Here is a 21,030-nt window from a genome sequence, read left to right on the forward strand (position 1 = left end):
ACCGCCCTTTACCACCCCTCCCCACCATCTCCGATTCCCACCACAAAAATCTAATTTCCATAATAATTTTTCATTTGACATAAAATTTCCTCTTGACTCCATTTTCAACAGTTTTCCATAAATATGTGTATGTGAGGGAGAGACATCGACAGACAGAGAGAGAGAGAGAGAGAAAGAGAGAGAGAGAGAGAGAGAAGGAAGTTTGGGTCAAAATTGTTTTCCCGCTGTTTATTTTCTTTGCCGTTTTTCTTCTTGAACGTTCTCAAATTTTAATGCTAAAAACGTGCAATGAAATGTTTATAACTGTAAAACTAGTGCCACGCGTTGTGTCCATAAGTTTATATACTTGTATATCCGCTCCATCAACCATTGCCCCTCGCCATGAGCCCCCCCCCATGTATGTATCTCTACAGGACATTTTTGGCACAAATGTTCTACGGGTGGTCGTCGTTGTCGGTCGCTCCAAAAATGTGCGAAAATTTTCTTGGCGCATTTAATTTTTATAACATTTTTATGTGCTCCTAACAACCACCCTGAATCCAACTTGCTTTCCCCCCCTGTCTCTCTCCATCTCTCCCCTGTAGCGTTGGCAAGTGAATAATAAATTAATTAAATGGCCTGACCATTTTTGGGCACACAAGACATCAAGACCAAGTTAGAAGCCAGAGAGAGAGAGATGGTAAAGAAGCTCCAATGGTGGTCGTTTCAACAGTTGGTGGGTGGGTGGTTTTGGTGGTTGAATCGGTGGGTTTGTTGCTCTTCGTTTAAAGAAAAAAAGAAACCTAATCAAAATGCCTAATTAAAGTGTAAATTTGTTTCTGTTTTCCTTGTATTTTGCTTGCTTGCTTTTCTTTTTTGTGTTTGAATCAATGACACTTAATTAGAAACTATCAAGGGATAGAGAAGGCATAGTGAGTGTGGGAAAGAGATGGACAATGGTGGTGGATTGGTGGTGCCCCATTAAATGTGGCAATTTTCGTATCTATTGGGAAGATACTTTGCTTCTTTCTATTGAACGATTTTGTTTGTCTTTGATGATGATGATGAGGGAGGAGCAGGAGATGGAGGATAGTTGGATGATGATGATTGTTTGGCTTTGGCAATGCTTTTAATTAAGCCAAAGAGAGAATAGCAGAGACGTGGAGACAAAAGCAAAGAGAACAACAACAACAACAAGGAGGAAGAAGTTATTTTTATGACCAAACAAACAATGAGAAAAACTCATAAGAGAGAGAGAGAGAGGTGCTTTTGACGAAAGGGCCAACTCTCCCTCTCTCTCTCTCTCTATATACTATTTGTGAGATTACCAAAGAGAAAAAGAAAAACTGGCAAAGTTTTTCACCATTGATTGGTTTTAACCCACATCCACACCCACATAAAAAGAGATACAAATAAAGTGCTAGAGATAAAAACAATCACTTTAGGTATTCGAAGTTTTGGCTAAACTTTTAATCAACTCTAATTTGTTATGGTCCTTCGACAATTTAAAATGATATGAAATGAACAAGGCAACTTTTGTTAATAACTTTGTTTTCAATAAGTCAGTTACATATATATATTTCGATCCTCTTTTTTTTCTGTGGCTGCCACGTCTCTGTTTTTTGCCTTTACTTAAACGACCAAAACATTCATCCATCCATTCATCCATTCATCGTTTTGTATTTATTTGTTGTTATTCATCATAATTTTCGCTTTTTTTGAGAAATTTCGAAAATGCCTTTTTGTTATTGTTGTTGCTCTGCCACGCCCACACGTCTCTATATACGTACACACACAGACAAACACTCGTATCTTGTATCATTTGAAATGCAATTTGCTTTTAAGCTGTTTCGCTGTTTGTGCGCTGTGTCTTTTTAGCCTTTTCGCTCGTTTCGTGTGAAATCTGGAACTGCAGCTAAAGCACGTACAAAAAAGAAGAAGAGGAAGAAGAAAAAATAACTAAAAAGCAAATAAAAAACAAAACAAATTTACTGAAGCCCAAGCCAAATGGATCGACAGCAGCAATACCCTGACTTGGAATCGTTTATATAAGACATTGGATCAAGTATTTTGTTCCATCCATGTTCCTTTCCATTCCATTCCATTAGATTAGATCCTTGGGCTCCTCTATTAGACACTTGTGACTCTTATTCTCCTTAGTATCTTTAGACTTGGTTTCAGTTGGATCATTTCGATCAAGTGTTTCAATTCCATTCATAAAATTTATCGATCATTCATGTTCCATTCCATTCCATTAGATTAGATCCTTGGGATCCTCTATTGACTCTAATTCTTTTTAGTATCATTAGACTTGGTTTCATTTAGGGTTAGGGCTATGGATCGAATCTTTTGACTTGGATTTGTTCAAATTTAGTTAGTTGCCCTTATTAGATGCTGGTGATTAGTAAATCTAACTTTAGTTTTAAGGATCTCTCTAGAATCTACAGACTAAAGATTCGCAAGCTTGAATGGAGAAAATAAAGGCTTAACACTTTACAGTGCCTCAAATCCATATATTTTGTTTGACTAGAGGGTATCAAAAGCAAACCGAACAACCGCAAACAAACAACATGATAAAAATTAATAATAAATTGTTTTTAAAATGTTTGTCTCTTCTTCATTTGCATTTTGCATATTATTGCGCTCCAAGAGATATGTATGTACATCGTATCGTTTTGTCTGGTGTATGAATGGGAACACACATATCATTGCGATTATAATAATTATTATTATAATAATTATTGAGTTGCATTAGCCAAGAGTTGGAGTAGTTGTTATAGTATTATTTAACTTATTTTCATTTTTGTTGTAATGGAAATGATTCATTGTATAAATGTTCATGGGTTTTTTATATTCGGTTTCTTTTTGTTTTTGTAGTTTTTATGGCAGGACGTGACTAGTACGAGAGTATCGATAAATTATTCCATTTTCAGTTTTAGTTTTCAATTTGACGGTTTTTATTCGATGTTATTGTTGTTGTTGCTTTTACCATTCAACTAAGACAAACTGATGATCAATTTATGACTTTTTGGGTTGAAGAGAAAGCTATAAATAGTTTTGCCAAATCTTTTTGGAAATGTATAAGGAATTAATGTATAAAAATAGGTAAAAAGAAAAAACTATTTACATAAATTTCAAAAGGCCTGCGAGGGGTGATTCATTCACATCATGAGAAGGAAAATATAATTTTACTAGTTATCAAACAATCGCAAATCTTTTATCGATAAATTCAACAAAAGGAAGTGATATGATATTCGATAACAACTAAATAGGAAACCTTTTCGAGAGACTACGCTCGATAACAACTAAATAGGAAACCTTTTCGAGAGACTACGCTCGATAACAACTAAATGGGAAACCTTTTCGATAGACCTAGCTCGATAACAACTAAATAGGAAACCTTTTCGATAGACCTAGCTCGATAACAACTAAATGGGAAACCTTTTCGATAGACCTAGCTCGATAACAACTAAATAGGAAACCTTTTCGAAAGACTAAGCTCGATAACAACTAAATGGGAAACCTTTTCGATAGACTAAGATCGATAACAACTAAATAGGAAACCTTTTCGATAACTTTTTCAAATCCATTTATACTATCGATTTACAGTGCTTTTGAACTTTTACATTTGAAATTGATTAAATACTCGAGATCTACTTGTATATATGTGCATATATATACCCAGCACTTGTCGGCCGATGTGACAAATCAACAAATCACAGAGGAAAAATAATAAAAAAAAAAAAAAAAAAAAAACCAACAACAGTCGAACGTTTGTCGCTTGATTTATGAGTAAATAGCAAATAACTTTATTTCACAAAGAAATATAAATAGTTGATAGGGGCAAGAGGGTGCAAATCAATGGAATGTTAATGACTAAATCTATCTATATCTATATGTATGTATGTATGTATGTGTGTGTTTATAAAGACCAACATACTTATATTTATACCACATGCTCATAGTAAGTAGATAAAGCGCCCTGCTGGGTGGAATTGCCATAGCTTGCTAACAAAGTCTTCTCTCTGTTTGGCATGAAATGAATCAAAATGAATACACAGCTCAGCTCACAGAGCCTCCTGTCAATTACCAATTACCAATTCTTGATCTGACCTCAAATGTCTCAGCAAGAGAGACAGAGAGAGAGAGAGACTGGTGTAGCATGGTTTAGACTCAACTGGCCGCTACGCATGCGTCGTTTGCCACATTTGGTCAGAAAACCCCAAATCAGCTTAAACGCAAAACGAATTGAAACATTTTTCAACATTTTTGGTTGCAAGTCAAAAACAAAAAAAAGAAGCAAAAAAAAACCTAAACCAAAAAAAAAGAAGCATTAAAAGCTTCCCCTCTAACAAAAAAAAACAAAAAAAAAACCATGCGAAAGTCATAAATCATATTCTTTTTGGTGGGGAAGCGGAAGGGGGGTTGAAAGGGGTTTCGGTTCTGCCTTCCTTCCAGTTTTATTTTTTGTTGCCCCCCCGCCTTTCCGCCTCCCCCAAAGTGTTGCCTGCCACTGAGTGAGAGACATCATAAAAATAAGAACCACTAAAACTTATAGAGCATGTCTTAGATGAGGGACAAGCAGCCAAAAAAACAAAACTCTCGCACAACATCCATTGGAGACCATGATAAATGGCCAAATGTGAAACAAAATTGCCCAAAACTTAAATGAGAAATTGCTTGCGTTTGTGTCTGTGTCCGTGTGTGTGTGTGTGTGTGTCTGTGTGTTCTTATTTTTTCTTAATTTTTCTGACAGCTCTAATTTGCATTTTGAGTGAAATTATGTTTGAAAAAGAAATAGAATACCATATACATATACATACAAAAATTTATATACTTTATTTATTATTTCTAAATTGGTAACTGAAAAGATAAACTAATTGAATAACATTATTGATATTTATAAGTTTGAAATAAGCATTAAGTTTTGTTGATTCATTTCCCTTACCAAAGTCAACAATTGCATATTTATGTATATCCTCTTCTTCTTTTGAGTGTCAAGGATTAGAATATTGTCTTACCCGAAGACAACTTACTGGAGGAGAAGGAGAAAAGGGGGACAGTTGTCCCTCCAAAACGTTAAACTTTTTAAATTTCTTAGGAAATTCATTCAATTTACAACGAAATCTCTTATAAAATTAGAAAAATGGAACAATTTTTAAAGAATTTGTGTTATTAATATAGATTACAAAAGTTTATCTTAAAAAAACTTTAAAATTTCTATTTCTTTTATAAAATAACTTTTCAAAAACTTTAAAATTTCTATTTCTTTTAAAAAATAACTTCAAAAACTTCATTCTTTCTTTATCTTTTGAATTTTTGTAAGATTTTTTGAGGTGTGAAACGTGGGTGCCTGCCCCCTCCTGATTTATATCCTGGCTACGCCCTTGAATAGATACCTAAGTCGTCAAACATTCCTTGAACTCCAAGGGTCTAAGACTGGGGAAATGCAATTTCTTTTTTTAAGTTTCTAACAAAAATTGCTCAAATTGTGGAACTTTAAGATAAGATTACAACAAATGTTAAGAACCCCCCTCGCTCTTCCTTCTTATTATTAGAAGAAGAGTAATAATTGGTTTTGGTTTTTTGACTTTTGACTCCCAACTCCTCTGTGTAAGCTAACCCCCCCACTCACTCCAACAGCTGCCTTTGCCTATGCTCACTCACTCTCTTTCTGTGGCACTTGTTAATACTTGCTTTCTTCTTCTCTTTCTTTTCGTTATGCAGAGATTCGTATAGTCGCCAGCGTCGTCGTCTTCGTTTGCGTCTTCGTCTTGGGGCCGATCGGTCGTATGTGTGTCGCTGTTAACGTTTGATCAAGAGAGCGCGCGAGAGAGATGATGCCGGTTAACTGTTCAACAATAACATTGAACAACATTTAACGCTCAACATTCAGCAACAACAATCAAACGGGCTTGCCGATGGCAACGTCAAAGGCGTCAACAGTGTCAACCAAAAAGCTAAAACGAAAGGCTAAAACATTTATTGCATATATTGCACAGCAAATGCAAATGAAACAATAAATTACAAAAAAAAAAAAAACGAAAAACGAAAAAGAAATATATACATATATATATTTCCATAAATATATATATAAAAAAGTTTTGTGATACAACAACAACAACAACAACTGCAAATAACATCAACAAACAATTTTTGTGCATGTGTGTGTGTTTTTTTTTTTTTTTTTGATATTTATACAAGAAGAAAACAAAAAAGAAACAACAACAACAACTTAAACAAAAAAAAGCAGTCCAACTAAATGCAACGTGTAGGCCTTCAACTGTGATCTAAATATATATAACAACAACAACAACAAATTAAAACGTTTAAACTATCGTTAAAAAGAAATTATAGAAAAAAACTCAAACGAAAATAAACTTAATTATTTAAACATATTTACCAACCTAAGACAAAGTTCATAAGTTTTTTCTTCAACTTTTTCGTTGTTTCTCTAAGTGTGCGTGTGTTTTTATTTCGTCTTTTTTTTTTGTTGTGTTTTTGTTTTGTTTCAATTTGCCAAAATGTTCAATTCAAATATACCGTCAGCTGCTTTGCTTAGCATCGAGTCCAGCGGCCTTGGCCTTGGTGCACATACACCAAAAACTCCAGAAATTCTCAATTCATTGATTGCCATGACAAATCCATTGGATAATTTCAATTTTAATCTTAATAACAACAACAACAACAATAATAATAATAATAATAACATTAATAACAACAACAACAACAACTCATCAGTGACTAGCAGCAATGCATCGACACCAATTGTCAGTGTTAGAAATTTCAATGGCAATCAAAATGGACAGGTAAAAAATCAATTAATTATCCAAATGACAGCAGGAGTCATTAATCGATTCAATTGCAGTCCTATTCGCAGGATAGCAGTCATTCCAGTTGCTCTGCCTCACCATTGGATTCACCGGCAGGCGGTACAGCTACCACGCCCAGTGTGCAACAGGTGAGTTAGTTAGTTAGTTTCACAATTAGTTGAAAGGGGTTATATAAGTATAGCCACGTCAGACTTTTAGTTCTGCTTTAGTTTTAAATGTTATTTTTTTTGGTCTTTGCTCATGCCAAAACTAGTTGAGAATTACAACTATGCTAAGCGAAGAGCGGCTTAAAGTTTTAGGTTAACAAACTTTGTTTTTAAAAGTCAGTTATTGTATTTCAATACTCCGACAAGTTTTAAACGATTTTCAGAATTCAAGTCTGAACTTTCTCATTCAAAAGTGCGATTTTAAACAAGACTAAAACCTCAAAAACTTATATTTACTTAAAAAATCATTAAATCAAAGTCGAATGATATTTTAAGCCAAGTAGAAACTGAGTTATGTATATATAACTTATGAAAATCTTTTAGAAATTATGGAAAATGCAGTTGGAAAGATAATTTTCAATTAGAAATATTGAAAAATATTTCTCTAAAATCAAAATTTACGTTTAAATTGAGATATAACTTGAGATAATTGGCCAAAAAGGCAGTCAAAGGACATTTCTTGAGTAGAATTATGGAAAATTATTTTGAAAAATACCTAAAAACTCTAAACATTATAAAGAAAAGTGTTTGTGGAAAAGTTGATATCAACAATTAGACTTTGATTTATTAGAAATTATCAAACTCCTTAATTGGCATTTCATTTATATAGATTTATATAGTATAATTAGATTTGAAATTATTGTTAATCCATGCAAATTCAATGTCACCTAAGCTCCTCGAATTAGCATTGCAATTTGTGATTGCATTGCATTTTGGTGTTTGTTTTTTGTGTTTTGTTTTTTTGCATAACTTTCAATTAATTTGGTTCAATTTATAAAATAGATTTCATTCGAAAAACAAATTGCATAGCAAATTAAGTTTCCGAGTAGTTCAATTTGTAGTTCAATTGAATTGACTAAGTAGCCACTGCAGTGGCTGACTTGAATTGCATTTTCGTGTGTCTTTCAATCAGATGCTTCATTCAGTTCTCTTCTCTGTGTGTTTCATTCATGAGATTTTCAATTGCGAGAGGAGGATTGGTGAGGCGGTGGGTTGGTGGTGGTGGCGCCCACGCCAAAACAACCACCGAGCAGCAGAAATCGACCCACGCATTTGATGGGTCCAACGTCTCCGGTTCTGACCTGACCAAAGCAGCGCCAGTGAAACGTCACAATTGATTTGGAGATTTCGAGAGAGAGAGAGAGAGATGTATTGTGGGCGTTTCTCAATTGCAAAATGCAAGCAGAATTGATTTCACTTTTTTTTTTTTTTATTGTTGTAATACATATATTTTTATTATTTATTTAGTTTGGTAATTGTATTTGTAACTGAGTTCAGTTTGTATCTGTATCTGAAAGCATCATCTGCACATTTTTAGTGTAGTTGTCGTTGTTGTTGTTGTTGTTGTACGTGTGTGTGGAGGAGAATCACTTAACTGACATTGGCCTTAATGAGGCACGTAACTATGTGAGAGTGTGTGTGTGTGTGTGTATGTGCAGTGGGCGGGGGGAGGTGTGATAATACAAGGGAGTGTGCGGCAGGTGCATATGAATGACATTTTGCCTGGCGTCGGTGGCGGCAATAGCAATTAAAATCCGTTGGAATCGTTGCCGCATCCACTAGATATATTCTCCATACACCCTACCACAAATTAGAGTCCATTAGTTCTGTTATAGGCATCTAGATATGCAAATTTTCCATAGAGTATTGAGTATTTGCCTACAATTGGTTTTGGTTTTCTTGTTCTCACTTTGCTTTCGACTGCAACTAATTGGCAGGTGTGTGAGTGTGTGTGTGTGTGTGTGTGAGTCTATTTGTTTATGTGTATGAGTGTGATTTATGATTATTACTTGGAAACAAATTTATTGGCAATTTGAGTGGCAAAACATTTTCTATTTTCCCTTTTAGTTATATATTTTTTGTTTTCTTTTTTGTTTTCTAATTTGTTTTTGAACAAATTAAAAGAAACTTTTTCGATATGTCTTCCCATCCATACATATGTACATACATACATACATATGTTCTCTCACCCCCGCCCTTACCCCACTCTTCCACCCTCCAACCCTTTTGAAGCATTTACTGCACATCGTTCGTTTCTGTTGATTTGGTTTTTGGTTGTTGACTTAAATATTTGCACAAATGTTGCCAAATTTATGAGAAAATGCAAAGAGAAAATTATAAAAATTGCAAATATTGAAACGTGGAACGACACAAACACACACACACACACACGGACAATGGGACAAACAAAATAAAATGAAACGAAATATGCATGAAAAATTATTTGTTGCTCGTTTTCATGTGAATTTTTTTGGTTTTCTTCTTTCGCACTTAAACAAATAGCCCCAAACAAGCAGACGAAGCAAAGAGCAAAAGATACAGGCCAAAAGCCAACAAAAAACAACAAACTTACCAAAATAACCGAAACGAATTATGCATGAACGCCGAACGCAAAGTTCAAATGCAGCGAAATGCGAAAGGCAAAGAAAGGCACGGTCTTTTTTTGTTTTTTGACGAGTTGAATCTTCCAGGTTCCAAATACCCTTGTTTACCCACATATACATACATTTACACACATACATCTGTCTATGTATATAGCTCATTAACCATTAAACAATATTTTGTTTCTTTTCTTCAAACTTCCTAGTGTCATTTTTAGTTTATACCAAAATTTTTTACCAATATCCCTAAATTCACAGCAAGGATATAGAAATTTCCCAAAATGCAAGGTATAAAAGGCATTTGACATACTTTTTGCCTTCAACTTCATAAGAAATGAGTTAAAATTAGTTGAAACTTTGTAGAAAACGTTTTAAGATGGACAATTCCTTGGGGCTCTTAAAGGCAAATCTTTAAAATTTCTAGTTGAAGTCCTGTCAAAAGTTGCCCAAGTCCTAAAGACTTTAATTGTTCAATCTTTGCTCTTTAAAATAGACATTTCTTTTGAGATCTTGAGAAATATATAGAAAAAGTAACAAATTTTTAAAGAGATTTTCTTGGATTAACATTTACGATGATAAAAATTAATATCAATCGAATTGAAGAAAGTTGAAGCTAAAGTAAACACGAGATTGAAGAATTCAAATTAGAACTCTTATTACATTCGCTTCTTTGGGGGTGGTGGAGTGGGGGGGTGTTTTTTCTTCCAGTTGTCAGTTTAACCACTGACAAGTTGCATTAGTTTAAGTTGCACAACACACACACACAAAGAGGGAAAGAAGAAGAAGTCTACAAAATCAATGAAACAAGCGATTCAACCGACCGACAGATCGACTGATTGGTCGATCGACCATATGGTCATATGGCTTCAGTTTTTCAGCTTTTTCAGTTTTGTTTTTTGTTTTTGGACTCGTTGGCGCATGCGATTATTATGATTATGCGTTGTTGTTGTTGTTGCTGTTGTTTTTCTTTATTTTTGCCTTAAACAAAATTTATTTATCTGTTTTTTGGGTCAATAAATAAAAGCGCAGCGTGCCTAAAATTTAAATGAAACACAATGCCCCGTTGGATTCAGTGAGCTGAAATAAGTGTGTGTGTGTGTGTGTGTGTGTGTGTGTGTGTGGGGCAACATTGAAAAGAAGGGCGCGTTCAATGGGCTGTGGCAGGCAGCTTGAGAAGAAGGTTGGGGATCTCTGGTGGGGATCGTCTTGGTGGCATCTGAACAATTTCTCGACCAGACAGCAAATAAAACAAAAGGCAACGAAATTGAAAGTCAGCTCCTCTCTGACTTCCCCCATTTCTTCTATACAATTTGCCAACTTTAATCAATCGGATTTAATTTAATCTCATTCTCATCGGAGATGTGATCTGTGATCTGTTTAACCTGCCTGCCCAATTGCAATTCCTGTTGAAATGAAAGTTGACAATGTGTAAAATGATTAAGCATCTGTTTTTCTGTTGTTGCCCCTGTCTCTGCCCCACCCCTTACCCCTTTCACCATAAAAGGCAAGAAATTTCGATGCAAGTTATTGCATTCCGCCCACCTCACTTGGCACTTGTCCACAATGAAATTTTGCTGTGGTTGATTTTGGCTTTTTGATTTTATGTCGTTTTTTTAGGGCGTGTCCGATTTCTATCTTTCACTTAAATATAATACAAATTCATGCAAAAAACAAAAAGCACACACACACACACACTTAAAAAAAAGGTCGCACAAGTAAATCATAAAATAAATAAACAAAATGCCGCAAAAGATTATCTTCTCCCCAATCAGACCTCAGACCTTGCCACAACAAAATCGGGCCACGAGGTTGAGATTTTTCTCTATATATACCTGTGTGTGTGTGAGAGTGTGTGTGCGTGTGTGGAATGTGTATGAGCTAAAGGGAATGTGCCAAAAGCTGTTCAAGTTGTTGAGTTTGATTCGTCATGGGCTACCTGGAATGGAAGCGCCAAAATGAGCAAAAAATAAAAAAAGGGCGTGTGTGTGGGATAATGAAGTGCCCACTACTACTACTACATACATACATCTACATACATATATGAATGTATAAAGAAGGTACTTAAAAACTGTGTCAATCTCTGCGACAGTGAAAAAGCCAGCCCAGGGTTAACTGCTGAAAGAGACAATCCACAATATCTATAAAAAACTTAAGCTGAGAAAATTAGTTATAGAAATCCAAGATTCAACTTTTATGTAACTAGTTCTAATTCTCTATAACTAAGTTGGATCTACAACGTTTTGAACTTTGAGTTTGCCTAGTCACTAATAACGTATACGCACGGTGAGCCAGCTATGATGATTATAATGAAAAACGCTAAAAACTTGTACAAGTTTTTAATTGTAAACACTAAAACCATAAAATATATGGAAATTTCTACAGTTTTTTAGGGGTTAAAGTTTAGAAAAGTATTCAAAAAAGTCATCAAGTCATTTATGTAAACCGTTGGTAATCGTTTTCAAAGGCTAGAAGGACTTAAGGACTGAAATGAAAGGAAAACTTTGGTTTGCTGGCTTAAATCGAAACTGATTAAGAGATATTCTCAAGATATTGAAATTCTAGTAAAAGTTTTTTAACCAACTGCATTCTCAACCTTGATTCAAGACATTTCAATTGACTTCTTGTAAATGTCAGTTCCCAGCATGGATATTTTTTGTAGTTTTTTTTTGTTTTTTGAAACTTATGCAATTTTTGATTTTGTAGTTGGAGCAGACAGGCTACCTTCTTTGGTTTTAAGTTTACAATACACACACATATTTATATATATATATATATTATTTTGGCTATGGGTGACAAACAACTTTAACTCAGTCTATCTCTCTCTCTCTCTTTGTCTTCCCTCTCGCTTTTCTGTAGACCTGTTCGCAATTGATCAAAGCTGGCCTCAAGCTGTCCATACAAAGTAAACGCAAGTTATCCACCTGCGATTCGAGTTCTGGCTCCGAGCAACCGAATTCGAAATGTTCACGCCGTGACGAGGACTGCGAGGAATCGAGCGATGAGGACGACAGTGAGACCAAATCGCAACCGAATAAGGGACTAACGCCCGAGGACGAGGATCGTCGTCGTCGACGACGCGAACGCAATAAAATTGCTGCCACCAAATGCCGCATGAAGAAACGTGAACGTACACAGAACTTGATCAAAGAGTCGGAAGTGCTGGATACACAGAACATTGAATTGAAGAGTCAAGTGCGTTTATTGGAAACGGAAAGGCAAAAGCTATTGGAAATGCTGCAGACGCACAATCAATCATCGAGCTGTTTGCGTGTTGGCGGCTGTCAGTTGCCATCGAAATTGCTGCAATCGCCGGCCATGAAATATTTATCCGAATTGGAATTGGATAAGCCGAGTGGTGAGAATGTTACAAATGGCGGTGGTGCCAATGGTGGTGCTAATGGTAGTCAACGTATGTCTATACCATCGATGGCAACATTTAAATTTGGTGCCAAGACAGCAGCCATTGCAGCGGCAGCCTCACAGCAGCAGCAGCAGCAACAATTGCCGAATGGTTATTGCAAACCTTCGCCCAGTCCTCAGGAATTTGAACATGCTGGCTATTTAAGTTCACCAGCTGGTAGTCAGGAGACGTTAACGATGCAACAAGCCCTACCACCCGCAAATAATAACAATAGTAATCCCAATAGCAATGCCAGCAATATGTCCGAGCAGCAGCAGCAGCAACAACAAGTCTCTGATTATGTGCCCAATTGTGATGGACTTTTGGGTTTATCAAATGTAACAATTGTAACAACAACGCCCACAACCACCGCCCTAAGTAATAGCACCACCACCAGCAATATCAACAACAGTAGCAGCAACAGCAGCAGCAACAGCAGCAGCAACGGCAGCAACAACAACAACAACAACAACAACAACACCAGCAACAGCATTAGCAGTACGAGCAGCAGCAACTCAAGCACAACAAGTGCAATTGAGTTTGTTAAGAATGAGTTGGTCGACTCACAGAGCCCCTATACCACAGCCCTGAGTGCCGAACGTTTCCTGTTTGAGCCAAGTGATGGCTTCCCCGATATCAAACACGCTGTCAGTGTCCATCCGAGCAGCATTATCAACAACAACATCAACATGGCCAGCGTGGTGCAAAGTTCAAATAATAATAGCCATCATTTAATGGACTTTCACAATAATCTACATCACAATAATATCGGTAATGAGGGTGTTGGCGGTGTCGGTGGTGTTGGTGTTGGAGTCGGAGGTGTCGGAGTCGGCGTTGGAGTCGGTGTCGGTGTCGGAGTGGGCATTGGTGTAATGACACCCTGCTACGATGAGGAGCAACAATTGCTAATGATGAAGAATAATTGCTATGCAAATGATTTACTTGCCCAATTGACGGGCGATGGCACCGAATTTGTTGATCTGGATACCGGAGCAGCGGCATTTATGCCCAATGGCAGTTGTTTGGCGTGAGGAAGGGCCCCACAGCGGGCGGCAGGTGAACAGGAACTAACTATGATAACTTTTGATCAACGGCAACAGCAGCAACCAGAGGAGCAGCAACAGCAACACGATGAGGAGCATGAGGAGGAGCAACAACAACAACAACAACAACAACAACAACATGAGCATTTGGATAACCAAATGGCCGATGTAGAGGATATAGATTCAGTTTGGACCAATGTGGATTACTGGTGCTAGAATTAAATTGCGAAAAGAATAATATTCAAATCAAGCCGAAAGAGAAAGTCTTTACATATATATATATATATATATATATATATAGCTACCCTTATATATATATATCTATTAATTACAAAAACTCATCTAAGCCGCTTTAGCTAAGTGTTGTTCCAAAAAAAAAAAAAAAAAAAAAAGAAAAAAAAAAAAAAAAAACAATATAAAAACAAGGTCTTCCCTTACCCCTCGAATATATATATCTATCTATATATTGTATATGTACCCCCCCCTTAATCCCAACCCCCTACCCACACACCCACACCCACACACACACACACACACAACTTACATACATATATGTATGTGTATAAAAGTCCGCCTGGAGCGGCTCTTAGTTTTGTGGCTTTACTACCTCATAAACAACAACAACAACAACAACAACAAAAACTAACTAAACTAAACAACAAAACAAGAAATAATTTAACAACAAATAAAAAAAAAAAATGAAAAACTTTAACTTTATCATTGATCATCCCAAAAAACAAAAAAAAAAATCGAAAAAAAATGAAACGAAAACAAGAACAGAAATTGTACATAACCCTTAACAATTTATATATATATATACACATATATATATCTTTGTATATATGTATCTAAATCGGTAACATTCCAATTAAGCAAGAAGCAGAAGAAGAAGAGTCACATCCGCCTCAGTAATTATTAATTTTAATTCCTTTTTTTTTTGTTTTGCAAATTTTGAAAACGAAATTTTTGTGTGTTTTTTTTTTCCTTTTGTGAAAATTTCTTTTTTTATTATTTGCAATGACATTTGATATTTGATATTGGAATAAAAAATTCTATGTGTATATTATTATTTTTTTTTTTTTTTTTTTTTGTCTTAGGTCCTAAGCAGTGATATGAAATGCATAAAAATTAACTATTCGATATCTATATAAATATTTCTATGTTTAAGAAGATAAACAAGCAAATGCCTTAAGAAAACAAAAAAAAAAAAAAAACGAAGAAAACAACAAAATTTTCTGATAATGACCACTTAAAAACAAAAAAAAAAACCCAAAAACAAAAAAAAGGAAAATAAGAAACAATATATTTAAAAAACTACTAACTTTTTTGTTAAACTAAAATTTAATATACAAAAAAAAAACCCAAAAAATAATTTACAACTTTTTATGCCTTATGCCACAGTGGACGAGAATCTAAGAAAAACTGGTCAAAAATTAAAGAAAAAGAAAGAAAGAGAAGCAAATTGAAGTGGGGAAAAAACAAATTTAAATATAAATTTGATTGAAAAGTGCAATATGTATATAAACAACAACAACAACCAATCAAAAAGCTATATGAGTTCTATAAACAAACAAATACAGTAGAATCCGGTTATAAGGACACTCAAGGGACCGACCCATCACTCATCGAACTTTAGTCGCCATAACCGGATTCTACTGTATTGAGCATATTTACCCATGACTATGTCCAGTTGATCACCTTTAAAAGCCATATCAATAGATAAACTTTCCATATAACAAATTTCTTTCTATAATCTACGAAATCTTAACCATACAATGCCGCCCAAATGAATAGGTTAAGAGAACTATTAATCTGATCATTTGTGATTCTCTCTTTTATGATTATAAATGATTCTAGCCATGGATCCCTTTTGGATACCTTCTTTTAATTAATTTCAATTCCTTTTATTAATCATTCACCGTTATAGTCTTACATTTTGTTATTGTTTTTGAGTTGTTTTTGAGTTCACTTCACAGAAAGGACACAAATGGGACTTCAATCCAAATCAACTAACCTATTTAGATGAGCGGCATTGTAATCCCAAAGACCTATTCCTATATATAGCCTATTCCGGTTAAACTTCGATTTGCTATTTTTGGAACTTTTTGATCAGTTTTCTCTTTAGTTTTTTGTTTAATTTGTGGAAATTCAAGTAAACTGTGTCTTAAAAAACAAAACTCACAACATTTTTTTCTATACATATATATATATTATATATATTTTTTAAATATATAAGTAACTGAACAATTGAAAATTTAATAATAAATAACTTGATGTATTTGTGTATGTGTGTTTACCGCTTTTCATATTAAATATATACACAAAAAATTAAAAAAACAAAAAAAAAATAAAAATAAAAACAAAATGTTTATGCCAGTTAGCTGTGAACACCAAAAAGTGGCCTATAAAAAAAAAAAAAAAAAAAAAATATTAAAAAAAAGAAAGTAAATGGAAAAAACTTTAATATATATATATTGGATAAACAAAAACTTAAAAAACAAAAAACAAAGTGCTTTGTCAACATTTGCCTCGATTTGTACTAAAGATTTAATATATTTATATACATGTATATCTCTCTCTCTCTCCTCTATATGTATGTATGTATGTATGTATGTGCATATGTATACAAGAAGAGCTCTTCATTAACAAGAAAACATTCAAGAAAAACCCAAAAAAAAACCGCACCCCTTTTAAAGCTTTTGAAAATTGTTGTAATGAACAAATTTTGTAAATTTTTAAAGTGTTTTTTTTTTTTAAATCAAATATCTTACATATACATACATGTACATAGGCCTACACACACACACACACACAGACAACAGTTTGTATGTATGTGTGGAGAACTTTACTTTCAGCTTCCAAAAATCTAAACAAACTTAAATTGAGCTCAGGTCAATATGTTCTTTAACATAAAGTTTTTGGTTTTTCTCTCCAAAAAAAAAAAAAAAAAAAATACAAACATAAAAGATAGAAAAAACAACAAATTTCTCTAACAAAGAACAAAAATTAAGAAAAATTCTATTCAATGTTAAATGCAATCAAAAATCAACACAAAATTGTGCAAAAATTTATGTAAATTGTTTTTTTCTCCCGTCCCCATCCACCCACACACACTCACACAAACACACACTCTTTCTCTTTCAAAAAAAAAAAAAAAAAATTGTTTTGAAAATATTTGCTTGCAGCTGAATACAAATATTAACTAACAAATTATATAAATAATAATAATAAAATACAAATGAAAACAAAAACAAATGCTAAACAAACTAAAATAGTTAGAAAATAGTTAAAGCATACAGTGAAGCCTCGTTTAAACGTTTCCAAGTAGACTCATTGATTTGTGCTATCAAGGCTTCACTGTATTTCATAGAACATCACAAGTCATTTCAGTTAAAAAATGTCCTTCAATTTGAACATTACTAATTTCAATATAGCCAAGGACCTCTCAAGACTTCTGCAGATCCTGCCACTAACAACGAAATAATCATAATAACTTTTCACCCACAACAAGCCAAGAAAAAGGGAAAAAGAAAAGAACAAAAAAATTCCAAAGTTAATTATTTAAATTGTTAAATATCATTGAAAACGAATTGGAATCCCATTTTGAATATATAAACCCGAATCTTTCTAAACTCTTCTTTTTGTGGCGCAGCTTTTCATTTAAACCCTTTCCCGTCTCTCTCACTCCCTATCTCTCTCTCTCTCTCTCTCTCACTCTTCCTGCCTCTATCTTTGCCTTGACTTTCATGATGTTAGTTTTTCTTTTTAGTTTTTAGTTACTTTATTATTTTTAGATATTACAAAAGAAAAAAAAAAACAACTGGAAAAGGTTTTTTGCGCTACGAAAGTACCTGAACATAATAAATGAGAAAATTTTAAATATTTAATGACCAAAAACAAAACAAAACAAAAAAAGTTGTTAACTACAAATAAAATATAATTGAAATGAAAAAAAAAAAAATATATATATATATAAATAATAAATTCAGCTGCAGGCAAATTACTTTCTAAAAGGCAAAACAAAAAAAAAACAAATACACAAATTATTAATTTTTAAAAAATATATTGAAATTGCAAAGAAAAAAAAAATGTATGTATAAACTTATATTGTTTAATGATCTATGTGTATATGTAAAACTATAAAAACAAAAACCAACACACACACACACACAAACACACACACACATAAAAAAAGATTTCCAATTGCTAAAAACAAAAACATAAAAGAAAAACTCCCATAAACTGTGCTAAAAAAAAAAAAAAACCAAAAACCAAAACAGACATGAAAAGAACTAAAGAGAAATTTGTATTATTTAAATATTTTTGACCAGAGCAAAAATATATGCGAAATAATTCTGAGAAGAAGCAAAAACAAATCAAAAAACAAATACAAAAACGAAAGGAGATATATGTTTGTATGTAAAATCCACACAAATCTAATAAGAAAATATATATATATACAAATATATATAAAGAAAAGATTTACCATCTTACTTGAAAATTGCATAATTGCCGCCTCATTTCCCCTACCCCTCCGCCCACCCACACTCTTTATCCAATCCTTCCTCAAAAGAAGAGAGCTCCAAACACACACACACACACACACAAACAGAGGAAAAACTTTAATTAAATCTAAAAATCATCTATGTAATTGTATCTGTATGTATCCATCCTTTCCCCCCCTCCCACATCCCCCACCAAACCCCTTGCCCTTAAACCCTATCAATGTGAAGAGCGTTCTACAACGATAAAAAGAGAAAAAGATGAACAATACGCAGAATTATAATAATAATATTAATAATAATAATAATAATATAAATACAAAAAAACAAAACGAAAAAGAAAACAAAACAAAAAAAAAAAAAAAAAAAAAAAACAAATAAAAATAAACATTAAAGTTTAATATTCATTACAAAAAAAAAAAAAAAATTAAAAACCAATGTTGTTATTTATTATTTTGGATATTTTTTCAGATCATTCACAATCAGTAAGTATGTGAGTTTAACTAGATCAAGAGATTAGTAAGTTTATGGATATTGAGGCCGATCCCGGCAAGAAGTTAGCTAAACGAATCAAGGCGAAAGCTGCCATTCCTTTTAAGCATTTCTTAGGATGGAGTCCAGATGTTGGTCCAGTATTGCTTGTTTCAAGGTAAATGGCCAATTTGAATGCTCATCAGGTCAAGGTCATGTTCCCAATCGGAAGTCCTGAGGATTGCAACTTCAATCAAGAAAGAAATTTGATCTCTAGTCGGGGAAGGGGAGGCAGTTACCCTCCCCTGTCTATACCTGGCTACGACCTTGGGCAAATTACTTGTTGATTGATTGAAGCGAAAAAGTCTCAAAATCTCAGCTTTCTTAAGGACTCTCGAGACTCTGATGTCAGTAAAAGGACTCAAATCTCATAAATAAACCACTGGAAGTTACGATCATTGCAATTTATGTCAGGGTCATAATGTCTGCATATGACCTTCTCTACTAGATGAAACAATTAGCCTAAAGAGGTCACCTTAAGGCCACTGGTTACTCGGCAGCTCAGTGTTAACAACAAGTTGCAACTTCATGAAAGTCTTCTTCGAGGACATTTGAAGCTGTGGTGAATAGCCTAATGGACCTCAACCTGTCTAACAGGCCAGGTAATACACCAGACCTGGTATCCTCTTCAAAAAGATGCCATTCAGACTAAACATACAATATGACTTAATGTCCTTGGAGATAGATTCCACATAAAAGCTAAGATATATGTAAATAGTAATGAAAGATCCTTTTTAAACTTAACTGATCGGTGCTAGGAATCCCTAGACCACAATCATTTCCATGTGTTGGATAAATTGAGACTATAGATAAATAGGTTTTTAATAGGTTGGATGACCAATTCTTCTATGACACATTGAATGAATCCGTTGCTGATGCTGTTTTAGTGATTTGCATTTAGAAGGATTTTTGCATTTGTTTATAATTCTTGTTGTTGTTGGTGGTGCTGTGTGTGTGTGTGTGTGTGTGTGTATTTTTTGTTGTTGTTGTATGATTTTTATTACTGTTATGACATTCAATAAGCAATTAGGCATTAATCACGGCCAAAGGCATTAATCACCCAAGCAGCAAAAGCAAAACCAAGCTCAGACTCAAGCCGAAGCGCCAACGATCCAAAGCCTTCAACTTATGCATATGAGAGAGACAGGGCGACAGACAGAGAGAGACACAGTGAGACATCGAGTTGGGGCTCTGCATCTCAATAGATTGGCGACACTGAGACACAGTTACAGCTACTGCGGCTACTCTTCTCGCGGTTTCTCCTCATCCTCTCCCGTTTGATTTTTTTTTTTTTTTTTTTTGCATAATCACATGATGTCATAGTCTGTTTATAAGTCCGCCAAGTCAGTGCCAATTGAGCCGGCGGCCGATCCACTGGCCGGCAAGAGAGAATTATAGAGACAGAGAGAGACACTGAGAAGGCAGGCAGGCAACCAGCCAGCGGGCAGCAATTTGTGTCCCACGCCCACGCCAAGACACGCGCCAAGAACGGAACGAAACACAATCATTCAGAGCCACGATTCCACAATAAGTGAAGCTGATGGCGAGGTGAAGGGAAGGCAGGGCAGCATGTCATGGAATTGGGGGCCGGATCGAGGCGTGGCCATTTGGTAGCCATTTAGCCTGAAGGTGTATTTGAAAAGATGACGAATTTATAAGATCACTTGCTGGTAGCCTTGGTATAATGTCAGCGACAGAATAAAGAAGACATCAATCCGGTTCAATCTAAAAGGGTCAGACAGGACGCTTTTCCAATCCCTTTTGAAACCAGAAATCCAAAACATGAATGAAAAGCGCTCCAAAACGATTCGTAATTCAATTTTATGTCCAATTTAAGCTGTTCGTATTGAACTTCTTAGAGTATCGTTAATATAAGGCAAGGCCAAAAAGAACAGTCATGAATGGCAATTATAACCCAACAAATTTTAAACCTATTTATTCTTAAACCTAGTATTTCAAAGTTACGAGAAAGAGAATAAGTAATAATCAGAATCAACAGACGAATAGTTATGGATGAGATAGAGCTATGTGCCTATTCAATTGACCAGCACTGTACAAAGCTACAGTGACTAGACCAAAATAGTCAAAAATTGGTTCAAAATCCATTAACCAAGTTAAAATTAACAAATCAAAAAAAAAACTTTAGGAAATCGGT

The 21,030-nt window shown here is 34.4% G+C and overlaps 1 protein-coding gene across 1 annotated transcript in view; it reads left to right on the forward strand.

Annotated features, from left to right (window-relative positions):
* Atf3 (Activating transcription factor 3) overlaps positions 1-18,145 on the forward strand; it is a 42,209-nt gene extending 24,064 nt beyond the window's left edge. Inside the window, exons 3-5 of the mRNA XM_068284995.1 lie at positions 5,707-6,788; positions 6,848-6,940; positions 12,256-18,145. Coding sequence (XP_068141096.1) covers positions 6,504-6,788; positions 6,848-6,940; positions 12,256-13,830 — 1,953 coding nt within the window. The 5' untranslated portion in view covers positions 5,707-6,503 and the 3' untranslated portion in view covers positions 13,831-18,145. The remainder of the gene's footprint in view (positions 1-5,706; positions 6,789-6,847; positions 6,941-12,255) is intronic.
* Positions 18,146-21,030: the final 2,885 nt, after the last annotated feature.

The sequence above is a fragment of the Drosophila tropicalis genome, unplaced genomic scaffold (assembly GCF_018151085.1).
Source record: "Drosophila tropicalis isolate 14030-0801.00 unplaced genomic scaffold, ASM1815108v1 contig_4, whole genome shotgun sequence".
Taxonomy (NCBI): domain Eukaryota; kingdom Metazoa; phylum Arthropoda; class Insecta; order Diptera; family Drosophilidae; genus Drosophila; species Drosophila tropicalis.